The sequence below is a fragment of the Mirounga leonina genome, unplaced genomic scaffold, assembly GCF_011800145.1.
Source record: "Mirounga leonina isolate KUSES-001 unplaced genomic scaffold, KU_Mleo_1.0 Mir_197, whole genome shotgun sequence".
Taxonomy (NCBI): domain Eukaryota; kingdom Metazoa; phylum Chordata; class Mammalia; order Carnivora; family Phocidae; genus Mirounga; species Mirounga leonina.
In genome coordinates, this window is record NW_023270494.1 from 6190308 (window position 1) to 6211799 (window position 21492).

Genomic DNA, 21492 nt, shown 5'->3' on the forward strand with positions numbered 1-21492 from the left:
CATGCTGTTTCTCTCTCGCTCGCTCTCTAAAAAATAAATAAAATCTTTAAAAAAAAAAAAGAAACAAAAAAAAAAAAACCCAAAAAAACTAAACATTACAAAGAGATAGGCATGTGCAGTATTGCAGAGTGGAACTGGTCAGTGAATATTTCTATGGGACTCTGAATTACTAACTTAACCCCGAAGCCTCAGAATCTCCATCAGTAGAACAGAGATTTTATAGCTGCCTCCCAAGGTTGACACTGCCTGGCACGAAGTCAGCAGGCAACAAAAGTTCACTGCCGCAAGGGGGATGATAAGGAACTTCTTTTTACTTTCAGAGATCGGGTGGCGTTTATTTTTGTTCTCTGCAGCACTGGGGTAGGAAATCCAGTCTTCACTAGCTTTATTCCAGACCCACCTTCCTTCCTCCCTGAAGGGCTGAGCAGACAGTGCAGAGTGAGTGGGCAAATCTGCCCCTTCTTCGTGGAAACTGCTTCCTTCACCACCACCCCTTATTTGCCCAGTCCCCTGATAACACCCCCAGGCATTCAGCTGTTTGGCTGCAGGATCCCAGGAGAGTGAAGCTCAGGATACCCCCCTCCGCCCCCAGCCCGAGAGGTGGGTGTGTGAGATGCACAAAGACAGGACCATGGCTCTAGGGCCATTTCTGCTTTTAGAATACTGGTGCATTTTTTATTAAAGAAGAGAATAAAGCATTTGTAAATATATTTCTCTCGTGTATACTTCAAAGGTGACGCTGGTCGGCCCGCTACAGAACTGGGGAGCAAACAGGAGGAGCCCTTCCCCCACCCTATCCCCTCCACTCTAGATGACAGAGACACACGGAGGGCTGGGAGCTGCCCAGCTCCAAAGGACAAAGGGTTCCAAGATGTGTGACCGGAAGGACCAGCCGACAGCGCTCATCACAGTGCTGCCCAGAGAGCAGGGTAGCGCCTCCAGGAAGGTTGGGCATGCTTGTTAAGAAAATCCCTTTACCCCTTAGAAACAGATAAGGCATGAAGGTCCCTCCTGGGTTCCCAGCACAGAGGCCAGGGCTCCCCCCTTCCACCAGGCTGTGTGGCTCCTCCAATTTCTAGGATCTCAGGATGGGTGGTAGAATGAACTGGAAACCCTGAAGAACTGCTCAGGGCAAGCTGGGGACCTGGACATCTCTTAGCTGAAGCTGGACTTTCTGAAGCCTTAATAAAAGGTTTAACCTGTGACCCAGGTGGGTCCTCAAAAGCCCCCCACAAAGGTGAGAGCTTAAGAACAGGCATTCTATGGGAGAGGAGACATGCTCTCCACCAGGTCCCATTTCAATACTGTTCAGTATAGAGTGGGAATCTTGGGCAGTCCCCACTGAAAGGGGGCACGGGCAGATGCTGGGACCATTGGCTGGTGGCACACTCTTGGGATATTCTGGGGGTAGCAGGCATGATCTGAGGAGGGGTCGGCCTGTGGGGAGCATGGGAGTGAATGAGACACATCATGGTCCCTGAGATGGGGGCAGGCAGAGGCCAAGCTTGGCAAGTCAGAGGTGGCGTGCAGAGATGGGGGCTCCCCACCGCCCAGACTCCTGGAAGGCTTAATGGCCAGAAGGCATTTCCAGGGCTGGAGCCTGAGGAGACTGGCTCTGAGGGAAGCAGGGCGCACTGTTCATGTATGGCTGCCGAGGGGCTCCCTGTTCCCCTCCTCTGATTGGCTACAGATCTGCAGTGGGCTGATGGTCTCCAGGGAGAAGTGGGGGGCACTCCAGGTCTGGCTGAGGCATTCTGCTCTCCATGCAGGGGCCGTCTCTGACCTGGTCAGGACCCTGGGCGTGGGACAGCTGGTGCTAAGGGAATGACAGCGCGTCGCAGCTGGGGAGAAGCAGTGGGTGGTCCAGGAGACCCCTAGAACCTGCAACAGCTGGCTCTGGGATCCCCCTTCAAGTGTTTTCAGTTGTGGCAAGGGGTCAGGGAGACCTTGCATTGCAAATCTCTCAAAACAAAAAACAAAACAAAACAAAACTTAGAAAAAAAAGAAAAAAGAAAAAAGCCAAGTGGTCCAGAATGACTTTCAGAAGCTTGGCCACAAATATGTGAACAAGGCCCAGGGTCAGGAAGCCAAGGGCTGGGGAGCTGGGAATCCGGGGTGGGGGGTGGGGGGGGCGGTGGCGCGCACACGTTTGGCTTTGCAACTCTTAGCTGCGTCTTTGGGCTGACGCAGGATGGAGGAGGATCCTGGGAGGCCAGATGTATTACAGGTTGGCCACCTCCGGAGTGAGCTGAGAACAAGCTGCGTCCCCCGCACACTCCCTGGGCCAGAGAGCAGCCTCCCCTGGGCCGTATTGCTGCTGATGGGCTCCCTCCCTCACCAGAGGCTGCATGGCCCAGGCAGGAGGGGCCCTGTGGCCGGACCCTGGGGGAGGCTGCAGGCGGGGAAAGGGTCACTTGCTGCTGTGCGTCTTGACTTTGGTGGCACTGATGTCGGCCTTGGTCTTCTGGATCCTGGAAAAGATCTCCTTGAAAAGCGCCTTGTACTCGGGCTGGCTCTGCTCCAGCCGCTTATCCACAGCCTCCACGTGCTGGCTCAGGCTCTTCTCCCCTGCCTTGGCCTCCCCCTGGCCCTCCTCGCCCCCACGAAGGTCTCTCCACGAGCTGTCCCGGGAGACGGGCCGCGAGGTCTGCACGCCGGCATGCCGCACCCCGGCGCCGTGCTGTCGGCACTTGCTCAGCAGCTCCTCGTACTTCTCGAGCAGCGCGTGGTACTGCTCGTCCACCTCCCGCAAGATGGACATGCCGCGCTTGCGCACGCTGTTGGCATGCAGCGTGAGGTTGCCCGCGTGCCGGCTGGCGGGGTCTTTGGCCACGATGGCGTTGAGCGCCGTGTCGCTGCAGCTCTTGCGCACAGCGTGGCCCGGGGAGGCGGCCGGCGAGGAGACGCCGTCCTGGGCAGCCGAGTCGTCCCCGCTGCCGGGCTGGGGGTCATCGGCCTCGGGGGCCTGGGTGAGGGGCGCGAGCAGGGCCTCGGCCAGGTGGTCCTCCCGGCCCAGCAGGTAGGTCTTGGCCTGCTTCATCTGCTGCAGCTCCAGCAGCTCGGCCTCCAGCTCCTGCACGCGCAGGCGGCAGCCCTCCATCTCGCACAGCTGCCGCTCCAGCTCCGAGTACGCCTGCAGCACCACCGCGTACTCGCGCTCCGCCCGCTCCTTGCGCTGCCGCTCCTGGCTCACCTGGGAACGCAGCACACCCACCAAGGTCTGCAGCCGCTCGTTCTCCTGCTCCAGGGGCCGCGGGCCCAGCTCCAAGGAGGAACTGTGCAGGCGGAAGGCCTCCTCACACCTGAGAAGGGGCAGGGGAGGGCCGGCAGAATCCGGTCAAGGCCAAGGGCCCGGATCCAGCTCCCCACGCTTACCACCTCTCCCGTCCACTGGGGAAGATACTCGGTTTGCGCCTCTAGATCCCCTCTCTGCCCTTTCTCTCCCTGCTCTCTGCCCGGGGCGGCTGACCACAGTGAACGGCTTCGGCCAGGTTTCTGCTCTCTCCTGAGCTCAACCAGAGGGAGGCAGGGGCAGGAGGTCAGAGGGCAGGAACAGAGGCAGGTCAGGAGGGTCTTCCCCAGACTCCTTCCCTGGTTAGCGCTGATCGGGCAGCACCTCCTGGCCTTCCAGGAACCTCCCTTCCCCTGCCCCCTTCAGGCCTAGGGATGGTAACAGCCCCTTGCTGTTGCAACCCTAGGGTACTGCAGTGTCCCCGCGGTTCCCTACACCTTCGTCCATACCTCTTCATGAATCACTCTGTGCAAGGCACTGTCTCATGCCAGGACCCTTATTGAAATACCCACTAAGTGCACAATATGTCTTTAAAAAAATTTTTTTTTTTTTTTTAAAGATTTATTTTGGACGCCTGGGTGGCTCAGTCGGTTAAGTGTCTGCCTTCCGCTCAGGTTATGATCCCAGGGTCCTGGGATCGAGTCCCGCATCGGTGTTCCTGCTCCTCCAGGAGCCTGCCTCTCCCTCTGCTGCTCCCACTGCTTGTGCTCTCTCTCTGTCAAATAAAATCTTAAAAAAAAAAAGACTTATTTACCTATTTGAGAGAGAGTGTGTGCATGTGTGGGGGGGGAAGGGCAGAGGGAGAGACTCTTCCAGCGGACTCCCTGCTGAGCATGGAGCCCCTAGTGGGCACCATCTCATGCCCATGAGATCGTGACTGAGTTGAAACCAAGAATCAGATGCCCAACCAACTGAGCCACCCCAGTGTCCCCACAATTATGTATTTTTATATTAAGAGGCCATCCCTTTCAGATTTAATGGGAATGTCCAGCATGGAGCCTGCTTGAGATTCTCTCTCCCTCTCCCTTTGCCCCCCCCACTTCCCTCTCTAAAGAAAAAAAAGGGGGGGGACTGAAAGGTGTAGTGGTTAACTCCTCCTGAGTTGGAATTCTAGCTTCCTGAAGAGGTGACCCTGGATAAGCTCACGTAAGCTCTGAGCTTTCGTCTCCTCACCTGAGCGGTGAGGATGATAGACCATAGCTCATGGTATTGCCACGGGAATGAAATCACTTAGAGCGGTGGGCACGTGGCCAGGGCTCGGTCAATGCCAGCTGCTGATGGTTGGTGGCAACAGGGCTAGTCCCTCCGACAGCCTGACGGTGCACCAACTCTCATTCCCACCCGCTGCCTGGGGCCCACCCTCTCCTTTCTCCGGGATGCAGGGACACCATGCAGGATCCGGGCTTGCCCCCCACAGGGTGCCCTCACCTACCGGGGGCTGGTGCACAGCTCCCTGAGGCAGGGGAAGGTGTGGACGGTGCGTCTGCGCTCCCGCTTCTCTCGGCGCACCCGCAGCTGCTCCAGGCCCCGCAGCTGCTCCACCTGGGCCTGCAGCTCCTCCACCTGGGCCTGTAGGCGCTCGATGGTCTCTGTCAGCCTGGGTGGTGGGGGGCGCACACGGGAGGGATTTTACCGGGACGGGGCCAGCCCTCCTCACTGCAGGCCTGGAGGGACTCAGGGATGGGGAAAGATGGGCCCTGCTGCCTGGTGCTGAGGTCAGACGAGAACTCCCTGTGTACCCAGGACCCGCCCTTCTTCTGCGCCTCCCCGGCTGAGCTGACCATTCTCCTCTGTATCACCTCGGTTCTTCCCACACCCTTTGAGTACTTACCATCCTGCACCGCAATAAAGTATTTACATGCCTGTCTTCCCTCCCGGGCTGTGAGCTCCCAGAGGGCGGGACGGTCTCTGTATCCCCATCGCTGTATCCCCAGTGCCTAAACAGAGCCTGGTGTGTAGCTGGGAGGGATTGTGGCCTGAACATGAAACCACCCGAAACTGACAAGGGCAATCTCACTACCATCCCGGGTCTCCAGGCCTGGGCTTCTGGGAGAAGGAGCATGGGTCACACCCACCGGACAGTATGCCCACATGCAACCCAACCTGACCTCTCCCTCGCTCGCCCCCCAGCCCGCCACCCGGCCCTCACCCATGGATCTTCTGCTGGGCAGCCTTACTCTCCAGCACCAGCTTCTGGTTGGTCAGCTCCAGGTCTCGGGCTGTCAGGTCCAGCTGCTCGTACACTTTGGCATGCTGCTCATTCATGTGCCGCAGCGTGTCCAGCTGCTTGGTTAGGTACTGGAGGGGAGAGGATTGAGTACCCTTTCAGAAGAGGGTTGGGGGAAATGTGTTCACCTGGACCTCTTCCCACTTCTAGGAACACATTTGCTTTGGGAAATTTGTCGGCAGCAGAGTGGGGGGTAAAGATGGTGGCACGATAGGGCCGCCTGGGATAGTTGTATAGGTTCTGAACTGCACAAGACTATGGGGCCAAAGCTGTGTCTGCTAAGAGGGCACCTTTCTCTAAGTTACACAAAGGCACCATAGGCCAAGGGTCCTTAATGGGTGGGGGAGCACATGCAGGGCCTATGTGGCCCCTCACCTCGATCTCCTGTACTTGCTCCTCATTGGTGGAGTACATCTGCTGCAGAGACTCCTCCAGCTCCTTGTTCCTCTCCAGCAGGGTCTTCCCCAGCTCTGCGGCCAAGTGCAAGTCTAGTGGAGGGGGGCAGAGGGTGGGAGTAACAATGAGCAGCTGAACGAGCTCAGAGGACTCCCATAAGTGTTCTGAGCATTCACTTTGGGCTATGCTTTGGGGACCCCAAGACAACCAGGACACAGAGCTGCCCTGAGGGAGCCTCCAGGCCTCGAAGGGGATGTAAGCCAGGAGCTACAACTTTGCACTGACTGTCCCTTCTGTCTGGAATGTCCTCTCCCCAGACACTCCCAGGACTTGTCCCCCTCCTCCTTCAAATCTGTGCTTAAATGTCACCTTCTCCAGGAGTCCTTCCCCAACCACCACTCATTCAAAGTCATCCCTCCCCCACCTCGCACTCCCTCTCGGCTTAGTTTTTCTCCTCAGCGCATACCACCATCTAACTTACCAAACTATTTGCTCATTTATCTTGTTCATCTCCCCCCCCACCCCAACTAATTGTAAGCTCATAGGGCAGGGATTTTGCCAATTTTGTTCACCGATATCCCAGGACCTAGAAGAGTACCTGGCGTAGAGGAGGTGTATAATAAATATTTTCTGAAAGAATGAGTGAGGGGCACCTGGGTGGCTCAGTTGGTTAAGCATCTGCCTTTGGCTCAGGTCATGATCTCAGGGGTCCTGGGATCGAGCCCCACATTGGGCTATCTGCTCAGTGGGGAAGTCTGTTTCTCCTTGCCCATCCCACAAGCTTGTGCTCTCTCCCTCTCTCTCTCTCAAATAAATAAATGAATAAATAATCCTTGAAAGAATGAGTGGGAGGAATGTGCTAAGACAACCAACAGACATGGGGAAAGTGCTCTGGGATGACAGGTAAGGGCGAGCTCACTCTTCCTGGGGTCGGCTGGAGGCTCCTGCAATGGGCAGCTTGCAAGCTGGGTTTGGAAGGGTGACTAGGAGCCCGCTGAGATTGGAAGGGAGCAGAAAGGCTTGCTGGGTATTAGAGCTGGATGAGGCTTCAGAGCTGTTTGGCCTAACCTCCTTATTCTATGGGTGACAGGCTGGAGAGCGAGAGCGAAGAATGACCTGCCCAAGGTTATGGCCACGTTGGAAGCAGAATTCAGGTCTCCTGGCCTTGGTCAGGTACCGTTTGGTTCTAATGACATGGGCCCCTCTCAGAAACCTCCTTTCCCTGGGCAGCAAAACCATCATCCTCTTCCCCCAAGCAGCCCTGATTCTTGTACCCTACAGGACTGGAACCTACTCTCCCCCATCCTAGCCGAAAGTAAATGAACACTGTCAGGCTGGGAGGGGATCCAGCCTGTTTTTAGGGGGTTGTGTGGTGGGGAGGGGGAGGGGTTAAAAGGAAGTGGCAGGTGCTGGAATCCCTAAAAATTCTCTCTAGTGGGTCTGGGGTTGTGCGAGGGTAACTAGACATTTGGGGTAGATATTCCTCCGTATATATGCCTCACTCTTCTTAGAAACAAAGGGAATGGCATATTTATTATTATCAAGGGAAAATATATTATTTCTTTTACTTCTAAGAAGAGTTCAGGATGATGAAAATGTTCTAAAGCTGACAATGGGGATGACTGCACTGTGAATATGCTGGAGACTGTCGCGCTGCTGTGCACTTTGAGTGAGTTACCTGGTGTATGAATTACATCTCAGTAATGCTGTTTTTAGAAAAAAGATTCAGGCAGCTTAATCAGGAGACAGAGACTGGTGGTGGGGGCAAGGCCTTTAAGGAGGTCGGTAGACAGACTCAGGTGGAGTTCACAAGGCTCTCCCTTCCTCCCTCTCTTTCTCCTCTCTCTCTCTCTTTTTTTTTAAAGATTTTATTTATTTATTTGAGAGAGAGAGAATGAGAGAGAGCACATGAGAGGGGGGAGGGTCAGAGGGAGAAGCAGACTCCCCGCTGAGCAGGGAGCCCGATGCGGGACTCGATCCCGGGACTCCAGGATCATGACCTGAGCCGAAGGCAGTCGCTTAACCAACTGAGCCACCCAGGTGCCCTCTCTCTTTCTTTTTAAAAAAAGATGTATTTATTTGTTTGGGAGAGAGAGAGCACGAGCAAACACACCGCAAACACACCGAGGGAGAAGGAGAAGCAGACTCCCCGCTGAGCAGGGAGCCCAATGCGAGGCTCCATCCCAGGATCCTGGGAACATGACCTGAGCTGTAGGCAAAAGCTTAATCGACTGAGCCACACAGGTGCCCCTCTTTTTTTTTTTTTTTTTTAAGGCTCTTTTCTTTTTAAAATTGCTTTAAGGCTTGTGTGAAGGTGTACTTGATGTAAAAAAATCAAACGGCACAGAAAGGTTAACAAAGGTGACCAAAATATTACTTGAAAATGTACCTCATATATTCTTAGATCTATAACTGGGAATTCCACAAACAAATGGACATGGCCTCAAATAGTTATCAAAAGAATAGTGCCATTTGTAAGTAATTAGAGTTAGGGTCCGTGCGGCGCGGGAGAGGAGAGGGGAGCAAGCAAGTAGAAGAAAATGCCCCACTTAGAGAAAGATGCTGTCAACACGCAGGTAACCATCCTTCTAAACAGCTTTCTAGGCTTAGAGCTGCTATAGTAACGATTTTGTGTGACCAGAATGTTTTTCTGTACCTGCTTTTTTTCATTTCACAATTTGGCATAAACAGCTTTCTGTGTGCACATGGATCTACAGGGCCATTTTTAGTGGGTGTGAATGTTCTATTGTACACAGGTCCCTAAGTAGCCCTTACTGTTGGATTTTTAGGAATTTCCCCCCTTTTTTTTTTTCTGTTAAAAATGTAACTGGGGGGCGCCTGGGTGGCTCAGTTGGTTAAGCAACTGCCTTCGGCTCAGGTCATGATCCTGGAGTCCCGGGATCGAGTCCCGCATCGGGCTCCAGTCCCGCATCGGGCTCCCTGCTCGGCACGGAGTCTGCTTCTCCCTCTGACCCTCCCCCCTCTCATGCTCTCTCTATCTCATTCTCTCTCTCAAATAAATAAATAAAAAATCTTAAAAAAAAATGTAACTGGGGTTGCCTGGGTGGCTCAGTCGGTAGAGCATCTGCCTTCTGCTCAGGTCATGATCTCAGGGTCCTGGAGTCGAGCCCCACATCAGGCTCCCTGCTCAGCGGGGAGTCTGCTTTTCCCTTTGCCCTGCTCCCCCACTCATACTCTCTCTCTCTCAAACAAATAAATAAAATCTTTTAAACAATGAAACTACAAAAATTCATAGTACAAAGATCTTGGTGCAAATCACTGCCTATATCCTGAAGATCCTTTCCCAGAAACAGAATTACCGGGACAAAGAGTAGGCCTATTTGATTCATTCTGCCAAAATGCTGTCCAGGAAAGCTTGGGTCTTTTTCCCATTGTGAGGTTGTTTCTTAAAACAGCCCTCCATCTAGGCTGATGGTATAAATCCAGATCGAGATGCATAAAGGCAACTCTGCTGGGGCCGATGTGATGTGGTCCAGGGATTCAAGTCTTTAATGCTTTCCTGTTCAGACAGTGATCGTTCTAGACTCCCCAGAGGATGGAGGGTCTCTATAGTCCCCCCATAGACAGTTTCATCAATACAGTTGTTTCAGCTGAGCCCCTTGCTGGGCACCGGCCAGGTCTGGGGAGGAGGCTTCTCAGGAGAGCCTAGGAGAGCAGCGACTCCCTGTGGGCCTAGGAGAGCAGAGCCTCGGGCTTTTTCTCAGCCAGGCTGGGGGTCGGACTGACAGCACCTTACGGAACCCAGAGGACCTGGACAAAAGGCCCAGCTACCTGTTGGGAACAAGCCTGGAGTCTGCTCCCACACATACAGGTAAGGTTTTGAAACAGCCAGAGTGGAGTCTTCGGGCTGGGCCTCAGGCAGGAGCGGGGCCCTGTGCCCGGATATCACCCAGAGGAGTTTCCTGGAGGAGTGCAAAGCTGCTATCCCAGAGAAAGGCTGCAATAACCTAGGCTGGGAAAACAAAAGCTGTTTTCCTAAACAGCTACCTCAGCCAATGAAAAAAAAAAAATCAGGGGCGCCTGGGTGGCTCAGTGGGTTGAGCATCCGACTCTTGGTTTCAGGTTCAGCTCAGGTCAGATCGAGCCCCGCACTGGGCTTGGCGATCAGTGTGGAGTCTGCTTGTCCTCTCCCTCCTCCTCTGCTCTTCCCCTCACTCTCTCTCTCTCTTTCTCTCAAATAAATAAAATCTTATTTTTTTTTAAAGATTTTATTTATTTGACAGAGAGAGACACAGCGAGAGAGGGAACACAAGCAGGGGGAGTGGGAGAGGGAGAAGCAGGCTCCCAAGGAGCAGGGAGCCCGATGCGGGACTCGATCCCAGGACCCTGGGATCATGACCCGAGCCGAAGGCAGATGCTTAACAACTGAGCCACCCAGGCACCCCTCAAATAAATAAAATCTTTTTTTTTTAAAGATTTTATTTATTTATTTGAGAGAGAGAGAATGAGAGACAGAGAGCACGAGAGGGAAGAGGGTCAGAAGGAGAAGCAGACCCCCTGCCAAGCAGGGAGCCCGATGTGGGACTTGATCCCGGGACTCCAGGATCATGACCTGAGCTGAAGGCAGTCGCTTAACCAACTGAGCCACCCAGGCGCCCAAATAAATAAAATCTTAAAAAAAAAATCATATAGGGTGCCTGGGTGGCTCAGATGGTTAAGCGTCTGCCTTCGGCTCAGGTCATGATCCCAGGGTCCTGGGATCGAGTCCCGCATTGGGCTCCCTGCTCCTTGGGAGCCTGCTTCTCCCTCTGCCTCTCTCTCTCTCTCTCTGTCTCTCATGAATAAATAAATAAAATCTTTAAAAAAAATAATCATATAGATCTCAGATAAGAACCTTCAGCTTTGAGCAATGAACTTCGGATGATGATGGCGAGAAAAACCAGTTACCTAATACAGACTGGGAGGGGAATGGGGCCACTTGCAGTACGAATTTATGAACTCTAAGTTGGGCAAACATCTACAAAGTGTGAAGGTGTCTGGAGGCATCCGTCTACAAAGTGTGAGGTTTGATGTGAGTATCACAGCGCAGCCCTACGTTAGGTTGCGTGCTTGGTGCGAATTCGGGAGCCCAGCAAGACCACCCCCGCTTCGTGATGAGGCAGCCACACCATCTTCCTACTTTCTGAAATGAGATGGTGAACATATGGCTCATCCCCAAACAGTATCAAACAACTCAGGTAGCAATGGAAAAGAACAGAGGGCCACACTCATCGGGGCTTTCTCCTCTGGGAACTGGCAGGTGCTGGCATTGGGGTACACGCTCCATGGGTGGACTGCTTGGAGTTCCTGTAGCTTAACCTAGAGCCCAAGACCTCAGGCTCTGAAGCTGAGTGAGGAAAGGCCACAAACAGCTGCATTTTGCGCTTTTCTTGCCAGGTGAGCCCCTGAGCTGTGTGTGTATTTCTATCGCTGGGCTGGGGCAGCTGCAAGTCACTATAAACCAAGGACACAGAAGCTTGCCCTGTGAAGGCAGCGAATGTAACCAGGCCGCCCAGTGACTCAGGGGTGGGGAGGAACACAATAGAAGCTGTTTGGGGTCGGGGAGAACCTCAGAGACTGTCTCGGGGAAACCGGATCACAATGTAAGCTAAGCTGGTCGGAGTTGCCAGGAGGGATCACGGGAGAAGTCTAGAAGCTGCAGAGCAGGGGACTGGCTGGAGCCAAGTACTGGGGAAGGTACACCAGCTAGCAGAGGGCTGGTGATGGCTCTGGGCTCCGGGGGGCGGGGGGCGGTGTACAGCTCCCCTTGGACCAGGGGTGGGGGAGGCCTCGGGGTGGGAGAATGGGGGAGCTGGCTAAGCAGGAAGTAGACGCTGGAGTCATAAATAGCCTGTCATGGCCGGATTAATGGTCACACTGGACCAAGCTGGGGGGAGGTACCAAGTCTAAATGGGCACCCCCCCCACCTGGACCCTGGGATTTTCTGGGGTCTCCTGTAGTGGGCTTCAGCAGTTTTGCCCTCTGAGTGCCTGCTGATGTGCTCCCCATGAGCAATGCCCTAAAGGCCTGAGAGGGAATGGCTGGGAGCCACGAGGATGTCCTTGAAAAGAAACCCTGAAACCCCACTGTCCCCACTGGTTGGGGTTGGGGTGGGACCCACAGACTCTGGAGCAGAGAGGTAGGAAAGGGACAGGGGACAGGCACAGGGATGAAGGGACAAAGATAAAGTGGGTGGGAGGAGGCAATCTACCACCTGGCAGGGCTGCAGGGTTCCTGCTTACAACCTCCAGGGCACAAATGTCAGGAACTCTGGGTCCACACAACTGGTCTCCAGTCACCGCCCCCCTTGCCATGTCAGAGCTCTGGCCCAAGGCTGAGACTCAAGGTCAGGCACCCAGGTCTTCAAGTCTGTGACTCAGCAGCCCTGTCTCAGCTCGGAAAGAGGTACCACAGGGCCTGCCATGCCTGGTGCAAGGTCAGGAGTGGAGGCGGGCAGAGAGAGAACCTGTGTTTAACGATTGATGGCTTTTTCTATTTTTACAGGTGCTGATGTCGGTGGGTGGAGGGAACATGGTGAGGATCTAGGGCCTTGCTTGTCCCAACTGCCTCCCCGCACTAGGAAAAAACAGCATCCAAGTCCAACAGCATCTGGAAGGCCAAGCTTCCAGAAAGTACAGTTGGGGCTGCCCTCAGGACAGGGGGAGACAAATACAGAGGGGAGGCCAGGCTGGCTGAGCGAACCACCTTCTGAGCCACTCAGAGGCACTGGGGACAGGGAAAGGGGGTGTAACAGGCACCTGATCACCAGTGCGGCTGGCCTTTGGCCCATGCTTCACGCCATCATCCAGCCGTCGGTGCTGGGCTCTAAGAGGTGCGCTGCAGTGGCTGTGCCTGAGGTTTCCCGGGAGCCCACTGCTGGCACTCCAGATGGCTCCTACCTTCTAGCCGTGGGTGGTCTTCTCACATTGCTCTGTACCTTGGTTGGTACTGTGTTCCCTCCACCTTGAATGCCCAGGCAGCCCCTATTCACCCTCCCGCTCAGAGGGGCTTTTGCAGAAACCTTTATGAGTCTCATAGCAGAAGGCCCTCTGCTCTCACTATGGAGACATCTACAAACATCTACAAAGTGTGAAGGCGTCTGGAGGCATCCGTCTACAAAGTGTGAGGTATTTGAGCCGAACCTGGGCTGAACCTGAGCTGAACCTGGGATCATGACCTGAGCTGAAGGCAGACGCTTAACGACTGAGCCACCCAGGTGCCCCTCAAATAAATAAAATCTTAAAAAAAAAAAAAAATCATATAGGGCGCCTGGGTAGCTCAGTTGGTTAAGCGTCTGCCTTTGGCTCAGGTCATGATCCCAGGGTCCTGGGATCGAGTCCCGCATCGGGCTCCCTGCTCCTTGGGAGCCTGCTTCTCCCTCTGCCTCTCTCTCTCTGTCTCTCATGAATAAATAAATAAAATCTTAAAAAAAAATAATCATATAGATCTCAGATAAGAACCTTCAGCCCTCGCCCGGGGTGAGGGGACATTTGTTTTTAGGTCACAAACCCTGATTTCTTCAGACACTGCCTCATTTCTGGTTTCCCTCCTTATTCCTGGGCCCTGGCTACTCCTGGGGCCACAAGACAAGGCCGGCTACTGCAGACCAGCAAGGCCAGCCCCTACCTTGGTCCCAGAGCATGGCTGCCCAGCCCAGCTCGAATCTCGACACCTCTCGCTCTCCGGAAGCAGCACGTCTCCCACCCCTACTCTCTGGCTCCTTCCTCCCACATCTGGGCTGGGCAGCATGCCAGAGACTTTGTTAGGGGTGCGGGAATGAAATGAGACAGCAGCAATATCAGCATCAGCTTCCTGGGAAGCCATCTTCCCAGGCGCCCAGCTTCCAGTCTTTCCATCTAGGCCTGCCTCTTCCATGAAGCCCTCTTACTGCACCCTAACACCCACACTTAGTTATAGGCCCACCTCCGCCTGCCCAGGTGCACCCAGGAGGCCAGGGCTGAGACTATCCCAGCTCCCAGGACGGTGTCCGACACTTAAGTGTCAGCCCGAGGAGGTGTTTGTGGGATGCAAAATTTGGGGGGTGGTGCCCAGGATAGGGGAGGGTGTTGTCACAGCCAGTACTGGACACCATACTCCACGCAGGGAGGCTGAGGTAGACTCCAGGGCAAAGACTATGGCAGAGTTCAGCCCAGCACCCCAGTCCCACACTGGTCCCAGAGGCTCTGATTAACCCACGCTCCCGAGTACAAGGACAGTCTCATCTACCAGCAAATCTTGCCACGTGGGGATGTGGGTCAGGGCCAGGAAACAAAGGCTCCAGGATCTGGGTAGATGTCTCACACGAGGGCAAAGCTAGGCATCTGGGGGCCCCAGTGGATGGCGACTCAGAGCAGGGGTGTTAGTACGCACTGGACCAGACTTGTGTCCACACTCGCCTGGCTTGCTGGGTGATGGTAGTCACTTCTCCTAGACATGTTTCCTTGCCACTCCAGCTCTAACGGTCCAAGAATGAGGCACTTTGGGGGAAGAGAGGGTGGATTTGACGCTGTTCCAGGAGACCTTGGCCCTGACCCTCTTAGGCCTCCTCCTGCTTCCTGTCCCACAGCTCCGCCCCCTGCCTGGAGTGATGTCACCTTGGCCACCTCATCACCAGATTCTAACCCCCTTCCAGCCACCCTCTCTACCCTCAGATGGGAGTGGGGGAGGTGGCTTCCACTTTACTCAGGCTCTAGTCTGGTGCATTGCTCAGAATTCCCAAACCTGGTTCCCTCTGAACCATGAGTCATTTGAGAGAGGGCTGGGAGGGAAAGGGCCAGGGGACCCCCTTCCCCTCAGGAAGGCAGATTGGAGACTCCAAGTTTTTGCTGCTTCTTGGCCAGCAGGGTCCCCAAACCCCTATACCTTCCCTGGGTGGAGGGTAAGGGAGTTGGGGAAACTTTCTGGGAGTTTCAGAGCTCAGGAATCCTGGCAGGGAAGGGTGCCACTGGATTTGGAATGGGATAACTTTCCGCTACACACACACACACACACACACACACTCACTCACTCTCACTCTCACTCTCTCTCTCTCTCTCTCTCAGCAAAACATAACCAAGGAGCCACCTCCCGGCCTTCAAAGACTTCCAGCCAGTACTCAGGCCCCCAACAATACCAGGGGCGCCTGGACAGTTCCTGCCTCTAAGATGGGGTGGGTGAGCTGGGTGAAGTATGCCCCTGTGGTTCAGGGAAAAAGAAAGGCCGCTCCCCCCACTTTTGCACGGCTTCGCGGGTCCCGCCCGGGTCTTCCCGGGCAGCGCTCCCTCTCTCCACGTCCCGATTCTCCAGACACATCACCCCTCGGAGTCCGGCGCTCCGGGTCCAGCCCAGCCCTCCCCGGGGTGATACTGCTCAACAATGGAGAAGCGGACAGGGGTCGCCGGGCGCACCCCGCTCTCCCGCCGCACCCACGCCCCCGTGCTCACCCTGTTCCAGGTCCTGCTGGTCGTACCAGGGCTCCTCTTCCTCTGTGGAGAAGTCCTCCATCCCGGCGGCTCTCCGCATGGCCCCGCGGGCGGCGGGCGGCAGGCGGGCGCTGCGGCGGCGCGGCTCAGGGCCGGGGCGCGGGGCCCGGGACAATGCGGCGGAGGCCGGCCGGGCCTCCCGCGTCGCGGACTCGGGCTGCAGCGCCCCCGCCCGCGCCGCGCCCCCTCGCCATCGGCCGCCGACCCGGCGCCCACGCGGGCCTAGCGCGCCGCGGCGTCCGGCCCGGCCGGGGTCCTGCGGAGCCGGGGGCACCGGACGGCGGCGGCACAAAGGGTGGAGGGGCGGAGACGGCGGGCGGGACGGTGGCAAGGACGGTCGGAGTCCGCCGGCCGTCTGGGGCGCTAGGAGTGCGCGGGGGCCGCGGGGGGCGCCCCCTGCCCGGCTCCGGCCCGCGCTGCCCCCTGCCCGCCCGGCGACACCCGGAGCCGCCGCTGCATCTTGGCGGGGTCCGCCCCGCGCTTCCCTAGCCGCCTGCTCCGAGAGGTGGGGCCGGCCGCCGCTGGCCAGTCAGGAGACGTATGCAAATATGGAGGCGGGGACGAGGGCGGGATCTCCCCGGTGCCCTGGTGGGGCCGTTGCTGGTTCAACCTCCTCCTCCCCCTAACGCCCGACCCCTTCGGTTTACCGCTCACTGTCTGAAATGATTTTATTTTGTTTACCTGCTGTTATCTCTCTCTCTCCCTTTAGATCTCCTGAAAGCACAGATCGTGCCTCTCTTGTTCACAGCTGGCTCCTTAGTGCCTAGAAGAGGCTGGCCAGTTAGGACCTTCCATGGACACTCTTTGAATGAATATTTATTTACGATTACGTTGAGAAGTTGTGTGTTTAAATATCTGTGGCTGGACGCCTCAGGCCAGGAGTGGCGAAGTTTGAGGGTGTGTTACCTGCATTCTGGATCTTTCCCTTTAAGGTCCTGTTTCCCTCCCCTTCCCTCTCTTTCCATATGCTATATCCAGTTACAACAGTTAAAACCATACACAATTTCACCTTCTAAGCATTCTTTCCTTAAAGGAGTTATCAGACTCAAGCATTCATGAGCATTCGTGTAACTGATTGTTATTAGGACTGTTGAGGCATCCTGAGTATATCCAACTCTGAATATATGTGGCAAATATATCCAATAAAGGGCTTGTATCCAGAATATAGAAAGAATACCTGCAAATCCACAGGAAAGACAGCCCAGTAGAAAAGTGGGTAAAAGACTTGACCAGGCACTTTACAAATGACCAAATGACCCAACAAACATGTGACAAAGTGTTCAACTTCTTTAGAAGCATCAACCCTTGCAGGGAAAGAGAAGGAAACAGGGTTTGCATAGGGAGGAATTGGGTTGAGATGTGACCTTAACAAAAGCCTCCCCTGACTCTGGACAGCTCTGAATCCGGAGAGACCTTCCAAAGCTATTCCAAGTGGCAATGGGGAGAGGGCCCCATGTACACAAGTCATTGAATGGATGCAGGTGGTGAATGACAAGCAGTGTGATCTTAGGCAAAGGAGCTCTTTTCAGCTCCTCTCTTCTTAGAGAGGGCTGGCAGCTGAGGACTTCCCAGCAGCTGGGGGAACAAATCCTTCAGTTCTGAAAGGGAGCCTGGGGAATGCATCGAAGCATCCATCATATATGGATGCTATAATCCAGCCATTCTGTTCCTATATATGTGCAACAGAAATATGTGGATATGTTAATGAAAGACATGTACAAGAATGTTCATAGCAGCACAACTGAAAATAGCCCAAACTGGAAACAACCCAAACGTCCATCAATAGTCGATGAATAAAATGTGGTATATGCATGCAATGGAATGTTGTACAGTATAAATAAAATGTTGAGTGAAAGATGCCAGACATAAAAAGTAAATACTTTTATTAGTTTCCTAGTGTTTCTGTAACAATTTACCCCAAATTTAGTGATGTGAAACAACACAAACTTACTGTTGGACAGTTTTGTAGGTTAGAAGTCCAACATGGCTCTCACTGGCTGAAATACAGGTGTCTCCAAGGCTGTATTCCATTCTGGAAGCTCTAGGGAAGAATCGGTTTCCTTGCTTTTTGCTCCTTCTAAAGACCACCCACATTGCTTGACTTGTGTCCCCCTTCTTCCATCTTCAAAGCCATCAACAGCAGGTTGAATTTTTCTCATACTGCATCACTCTGACCTTTCTGCTTCCCTCTTCTGCTTTTAAAGAGTCTATGATGACACTGAGCCCGCCCAATAATCCAGCATAATCTCCCCATCTCAAGGTCCTTAACTCAATCACATCTGCAAAGTTCCCTTTGCTGTGCAAGGTAACATTTAAAAGTTCTGGGGATGTGAGCATCATTAGGGATCATTCAATTTATATAAAGTTCAAAACTGGCAAAAGTGAATCTGACCAGGATAGTATTTAGCTTTCAAGAGTCATGTGGGGAACTCTGAGGGGATGGGAATGTTTTATTTCCTGATCTGGGTTCTGGTTACACAGGTGTGTTCATTTGTGACAATCATTGACTTATACACTTAGTTTTTTTTTTTTTTTTTAAGTAGGCTCCATGCCCAATGTGGGGCTTGAATTAATGACCCTGAGATCAAGAGTCACATGCTCTACTAACTGAGCCAAACAGGCACCCCAGCCTGTACACTTAGGATGTACACATTTCTTTGAATATAGGTTATACTTCAATAACATAGTTTACTTAAGAAGAAAAAGAAATCTGTGGCTGAGACATAGGCAGTCTCTGCTCTTGTGCATCCTTCATTCTAGTGGGGACAAATAAGTTATTACAACCTGCAATGTGTGCTATGAAGGAAATTAACAGGGTTCTGTAAGCAAGTTTGGGGCAAGGTTTAGATTCAGTGTTCAGGAAAGACCTTCCTCAGAAGGTGACCTCTAAGCTAATACCTAAAGGATGAGATTGTGCCAGGCATGCCAAGCTCTAGGGGGAGAATGTTCCAGGCAGAGGCAACAGCAAGGGCAAAACCCTTCAGGCAAAAAGAGCTTGACATATATTAGGAACTGACGGAAGGCTGGTATAACTGAGTGGAGTGGATAAAGGAGAGATGAAATCAGAGTTAGGGCCATGGGAAGGAATTGGGATATTCCCCCCCCCCCCCAGCTGGACAAAGAGAACGAGTAGAAGGCTTCTCATTTTCAGTTGTAAAATATCACTGGCAATTTTGAGCACGGATTGGAGGGGAGGGAGCAAGAGTGGAAGCAAGACCAGCTTGGAGGCAAGACCAGTTTGCAGATGAGCCGACTGAAGAATCAGAGTGATGTTTTAGACTTCTGGTTCCAGTAACCAGGGATGGTGATGCCATTCATTGAGCTGGGGATAGAAATGAGTCTAAGGGACCAGCAGGTTGCAGGATGGGGGCGGGGGGAGGAGGAGTAAGTTCCAAAGGGATCTGGTCAGCGCTTCCAACTCACCAAGTCCTCCTCCCATCTGTTCATTTCTTCATTCTGCAGCTCTGTGGGAGAGCTGCCCTCAGGGAGTTTAGGAAGTCCCAAGAGGAGAGCAGGGGCCAAGGGCTGAGGGCCAGGGCCTGGGGAGGGCTGCCTCAGTTTCCCGAGCCTGGACAGTGAGGATGCTAGTTAGAGCAACTAAAGGCAGCCCCCATCTGAAGATTCATCTCCAACGCCTGGAGCTAAGGATGCTTTCAGTGATGACTTAGATGACCCCCATGTTTGCAAACATCCAGATCCTGTGTCACCTCCCAGCCTTTGGCCTTTACCATACTGGCCAGATCCTCAGCATGGCTCTCCTCTCCTGTAGCCACCCTCCTCCTGCCCCAGCCCCAGAAGCATCACCTGGCAGGGACAAACATGTTACAAAGGCTGGATTCTCATTGCCATCCCACCAATAGGCAGGGTGATTGAGGCTGGATTCTCATGAGGCTGGTATGGGCCAATGCTGGGAAACCAACTCTGCCAGGTCGGTGGGGCTTCCTTATCTCCCTCTGCAGGGGACAGAGAGTGGAGGTCCAGGTGACCTGCAGAGCTGTGGCTGGCTGAGGAATCGGAGGTGCATGCTGCGTACCAACCCTGTGCCAGGCCCTTTGCCTGAGTTGGTGCATAGGAACCCCAGGCTCCTTGCCCACTGGGATTACTCCCTGTGCCTTCAGGCCAGCCTTAACAGTTTTTAGACTATTCCAAGAGAAGGAAAATCAGATCTGCTTTTTTTTTTTTTAAGTTTATTTATTTTATAAAGTTTATTTATTTAAGTAATCTTTACACCCAAGGTGGGACTCGAACTCAGGGCCTGGAGATCAAGAGTGGCATGCTCCTCCGACTGAGCCACCCAGGCGCCCCAAATCTGCTTTTGAGGAAGGAAACTCCTCAGCCTCTCTGAGCTAGCAGCCAACAAGCTCTGGGACCCATCTCAGGCCCTTCCCTCTAAGGAGGTAGAGGGCCTCCGCAGGGGTCAGAAGTGTAAACTATCTGACCTTGGTTAGCCCCCAGCCTGGTACCTCCTAGGTGTGTCAGGCAGACCTACTGGGTGGTGTTCCTTGTTGGGATGGCCAGAGCCCTCGGTGGACCCGATGTCCCCCAAGCCTTGGGCATTATGAGTCCCCTGGGGTTGGCTTCACACTCCAGCAACCAGGAGCGCTTCCCCAGCACCCTGGAAATGCAAGCCCAGCTCCTGGATGTGGGACCAGATAGGGAATCCGGGGGGGGGGGGGGGGGGGGGGGCGGGGGCCCGCGACGCCACGCCCCCCCCCCCGCGCTGCTTGGGCGCAGGGCGGGGCTGGACACCCGGACACCACGGCAGAGTCGCCACGGCCACCCACCCGCCCAGCCCGGCCCACCGGAAATGACGGCGCTTGCGCAGGCAGCGCTGACGTTGGAGGGTCCCAGCCGCTCCCAGTCACCCGAGTCACCCTGGGGGAGGGGCAGGGTGCGCATCCCGCGCCTCCGGGCCCTCGGGGTACGCACCGCCCCCGCACGCTGCGCATCTTGGGTGGAGGTCAGGGGATCAGGCGATATCAGGACCCCTTCCTTGGGTGCCCCCACCCTTGCAGGCCGCGCTGCCCTCCCTGTCCCCAGACCCGTCGTTCCAGCGCTGGGCGCACATTGCACTGAATGATCTCGCCCCATCTGTCCCCATCCCCCAGTCTGAAGTCAGTGCCGGGCGGGATAAGGCGCGAGTGAGGTCATCGGGTGCCCATCCCCCCTCCCCTCCTCCTCCACCCCTCGTTCCCTATATACCATCTGAGTGTGTCCCAGACAACTGTCTGCTCTGAGAGGGGAATTATTTTAGATTCTCACCATCCTCGTGGTCAGGAAGTGCTTCCGCATGCCTACCTCAAATCCCTTCAGTTTAAAACCTCCAGGCCTGCCATCGGTGGAGTGACCTTTAGGGTCCTCCTGTGGCCTCCCCCTTTACTCCTTTAAGACCTCCCTGTGGGGGGCACCTGGGTGGCTCAGTTGGTTAAGCGACTGCCTTCGGCTCAGGTCATGATCCTGGAGTCCTGGGATCGAGTCCCGCATCCAGCTCCCTGCTCAGTGGGGAGTCTGCTTCTCCCTCTGACCCTCCCCCCTCTCATGTACACACTCTCTCTCTCATTCTGGCTCTCTCAAATAAATAAATAAATAAATAAATAAATAAATAAATAAATAAATCTTAAAAAAAAAAAAAGACCTCCCCATGGGGCTACTGAGAGCATTCAGGAAGCGGACACAGGCCAAGTGCTTAGAACAGTGCCTGGGCCATGCGAGCCCTGTTCAGTGTTTGCCTTTCAGATTCTTTTTTTCAAGATTTTATTTATTTATTTGACACAGAGAGAGAGAGAGGGAGAAGCAGGCTCCCCACAAAGCAGGGAGCCCGATGCGGGACTCGATCCCAGGACACTGAGATCATGACCTGAGCTGAAGGCAGACGCCTAACCGGCTGAGCCACCCAGGCACCTCATCTTTCCCATTATTCTTATTACAACTTTTTTACCTGGAGGATCCATTCCTTGCCTATCACAATCTTTCTTCTGACAGGGCTCCTGAGTTGGGTTGGGGAGACCTGTCCAGGGACCTTACCTTCCTGCTGGGGCGTCCAGGGGGCAGGTGAGGCCTGCAGTTCAAGGCCGGAGCCAGGGGCCTCGGAGACTATGGAGGAGTTCCAAGCACAT

At 54.4% G+C, this 21492-nt stretch overlaps 1 protein-coding gene across 2 annotated transcripts; it reads right to left on the bottom strand.

Moving 5' to 3' along the window:
- Positions 1-1977: 1977 nt before the first annotated feature.
- Positions 1978-15501, bottom strand: CDR2L (cerebellar degeneration related protein 2 like). 2 transcript variants are annotated; one of them, XM_035026077.1, is made up of 5 exons: positions 15338-15498; positions 5895-6007; positions 5442-5590; positions 4725-4889; positions 1978-3302 (listed from the first exon to the last, which is right to left on the bottom strand). In XM_035026077.1, the coding sequence occupies exons 1-5, from the start codon at positions 15414-15416 to the stop codon at positions 2411-2413; spliced, it is 1398 nt and encodes a 465-aa protein (XP_034881968.1). In that variant the 5' UTR covers positions 15417-15498; the 3' UTR covers positions 1978-2410. The 2 variants fall into 2 exon arrangements, with proteins under 2 accessions (XP_034881968.1, XP_034881969.1); XM_035026078.1 differs by lacking the exon at positions 4725-4889 and having other exon boundaries at positions 15338-15501.
- Positions 15502-21492: the final 5991 nt, after the last annotated feature.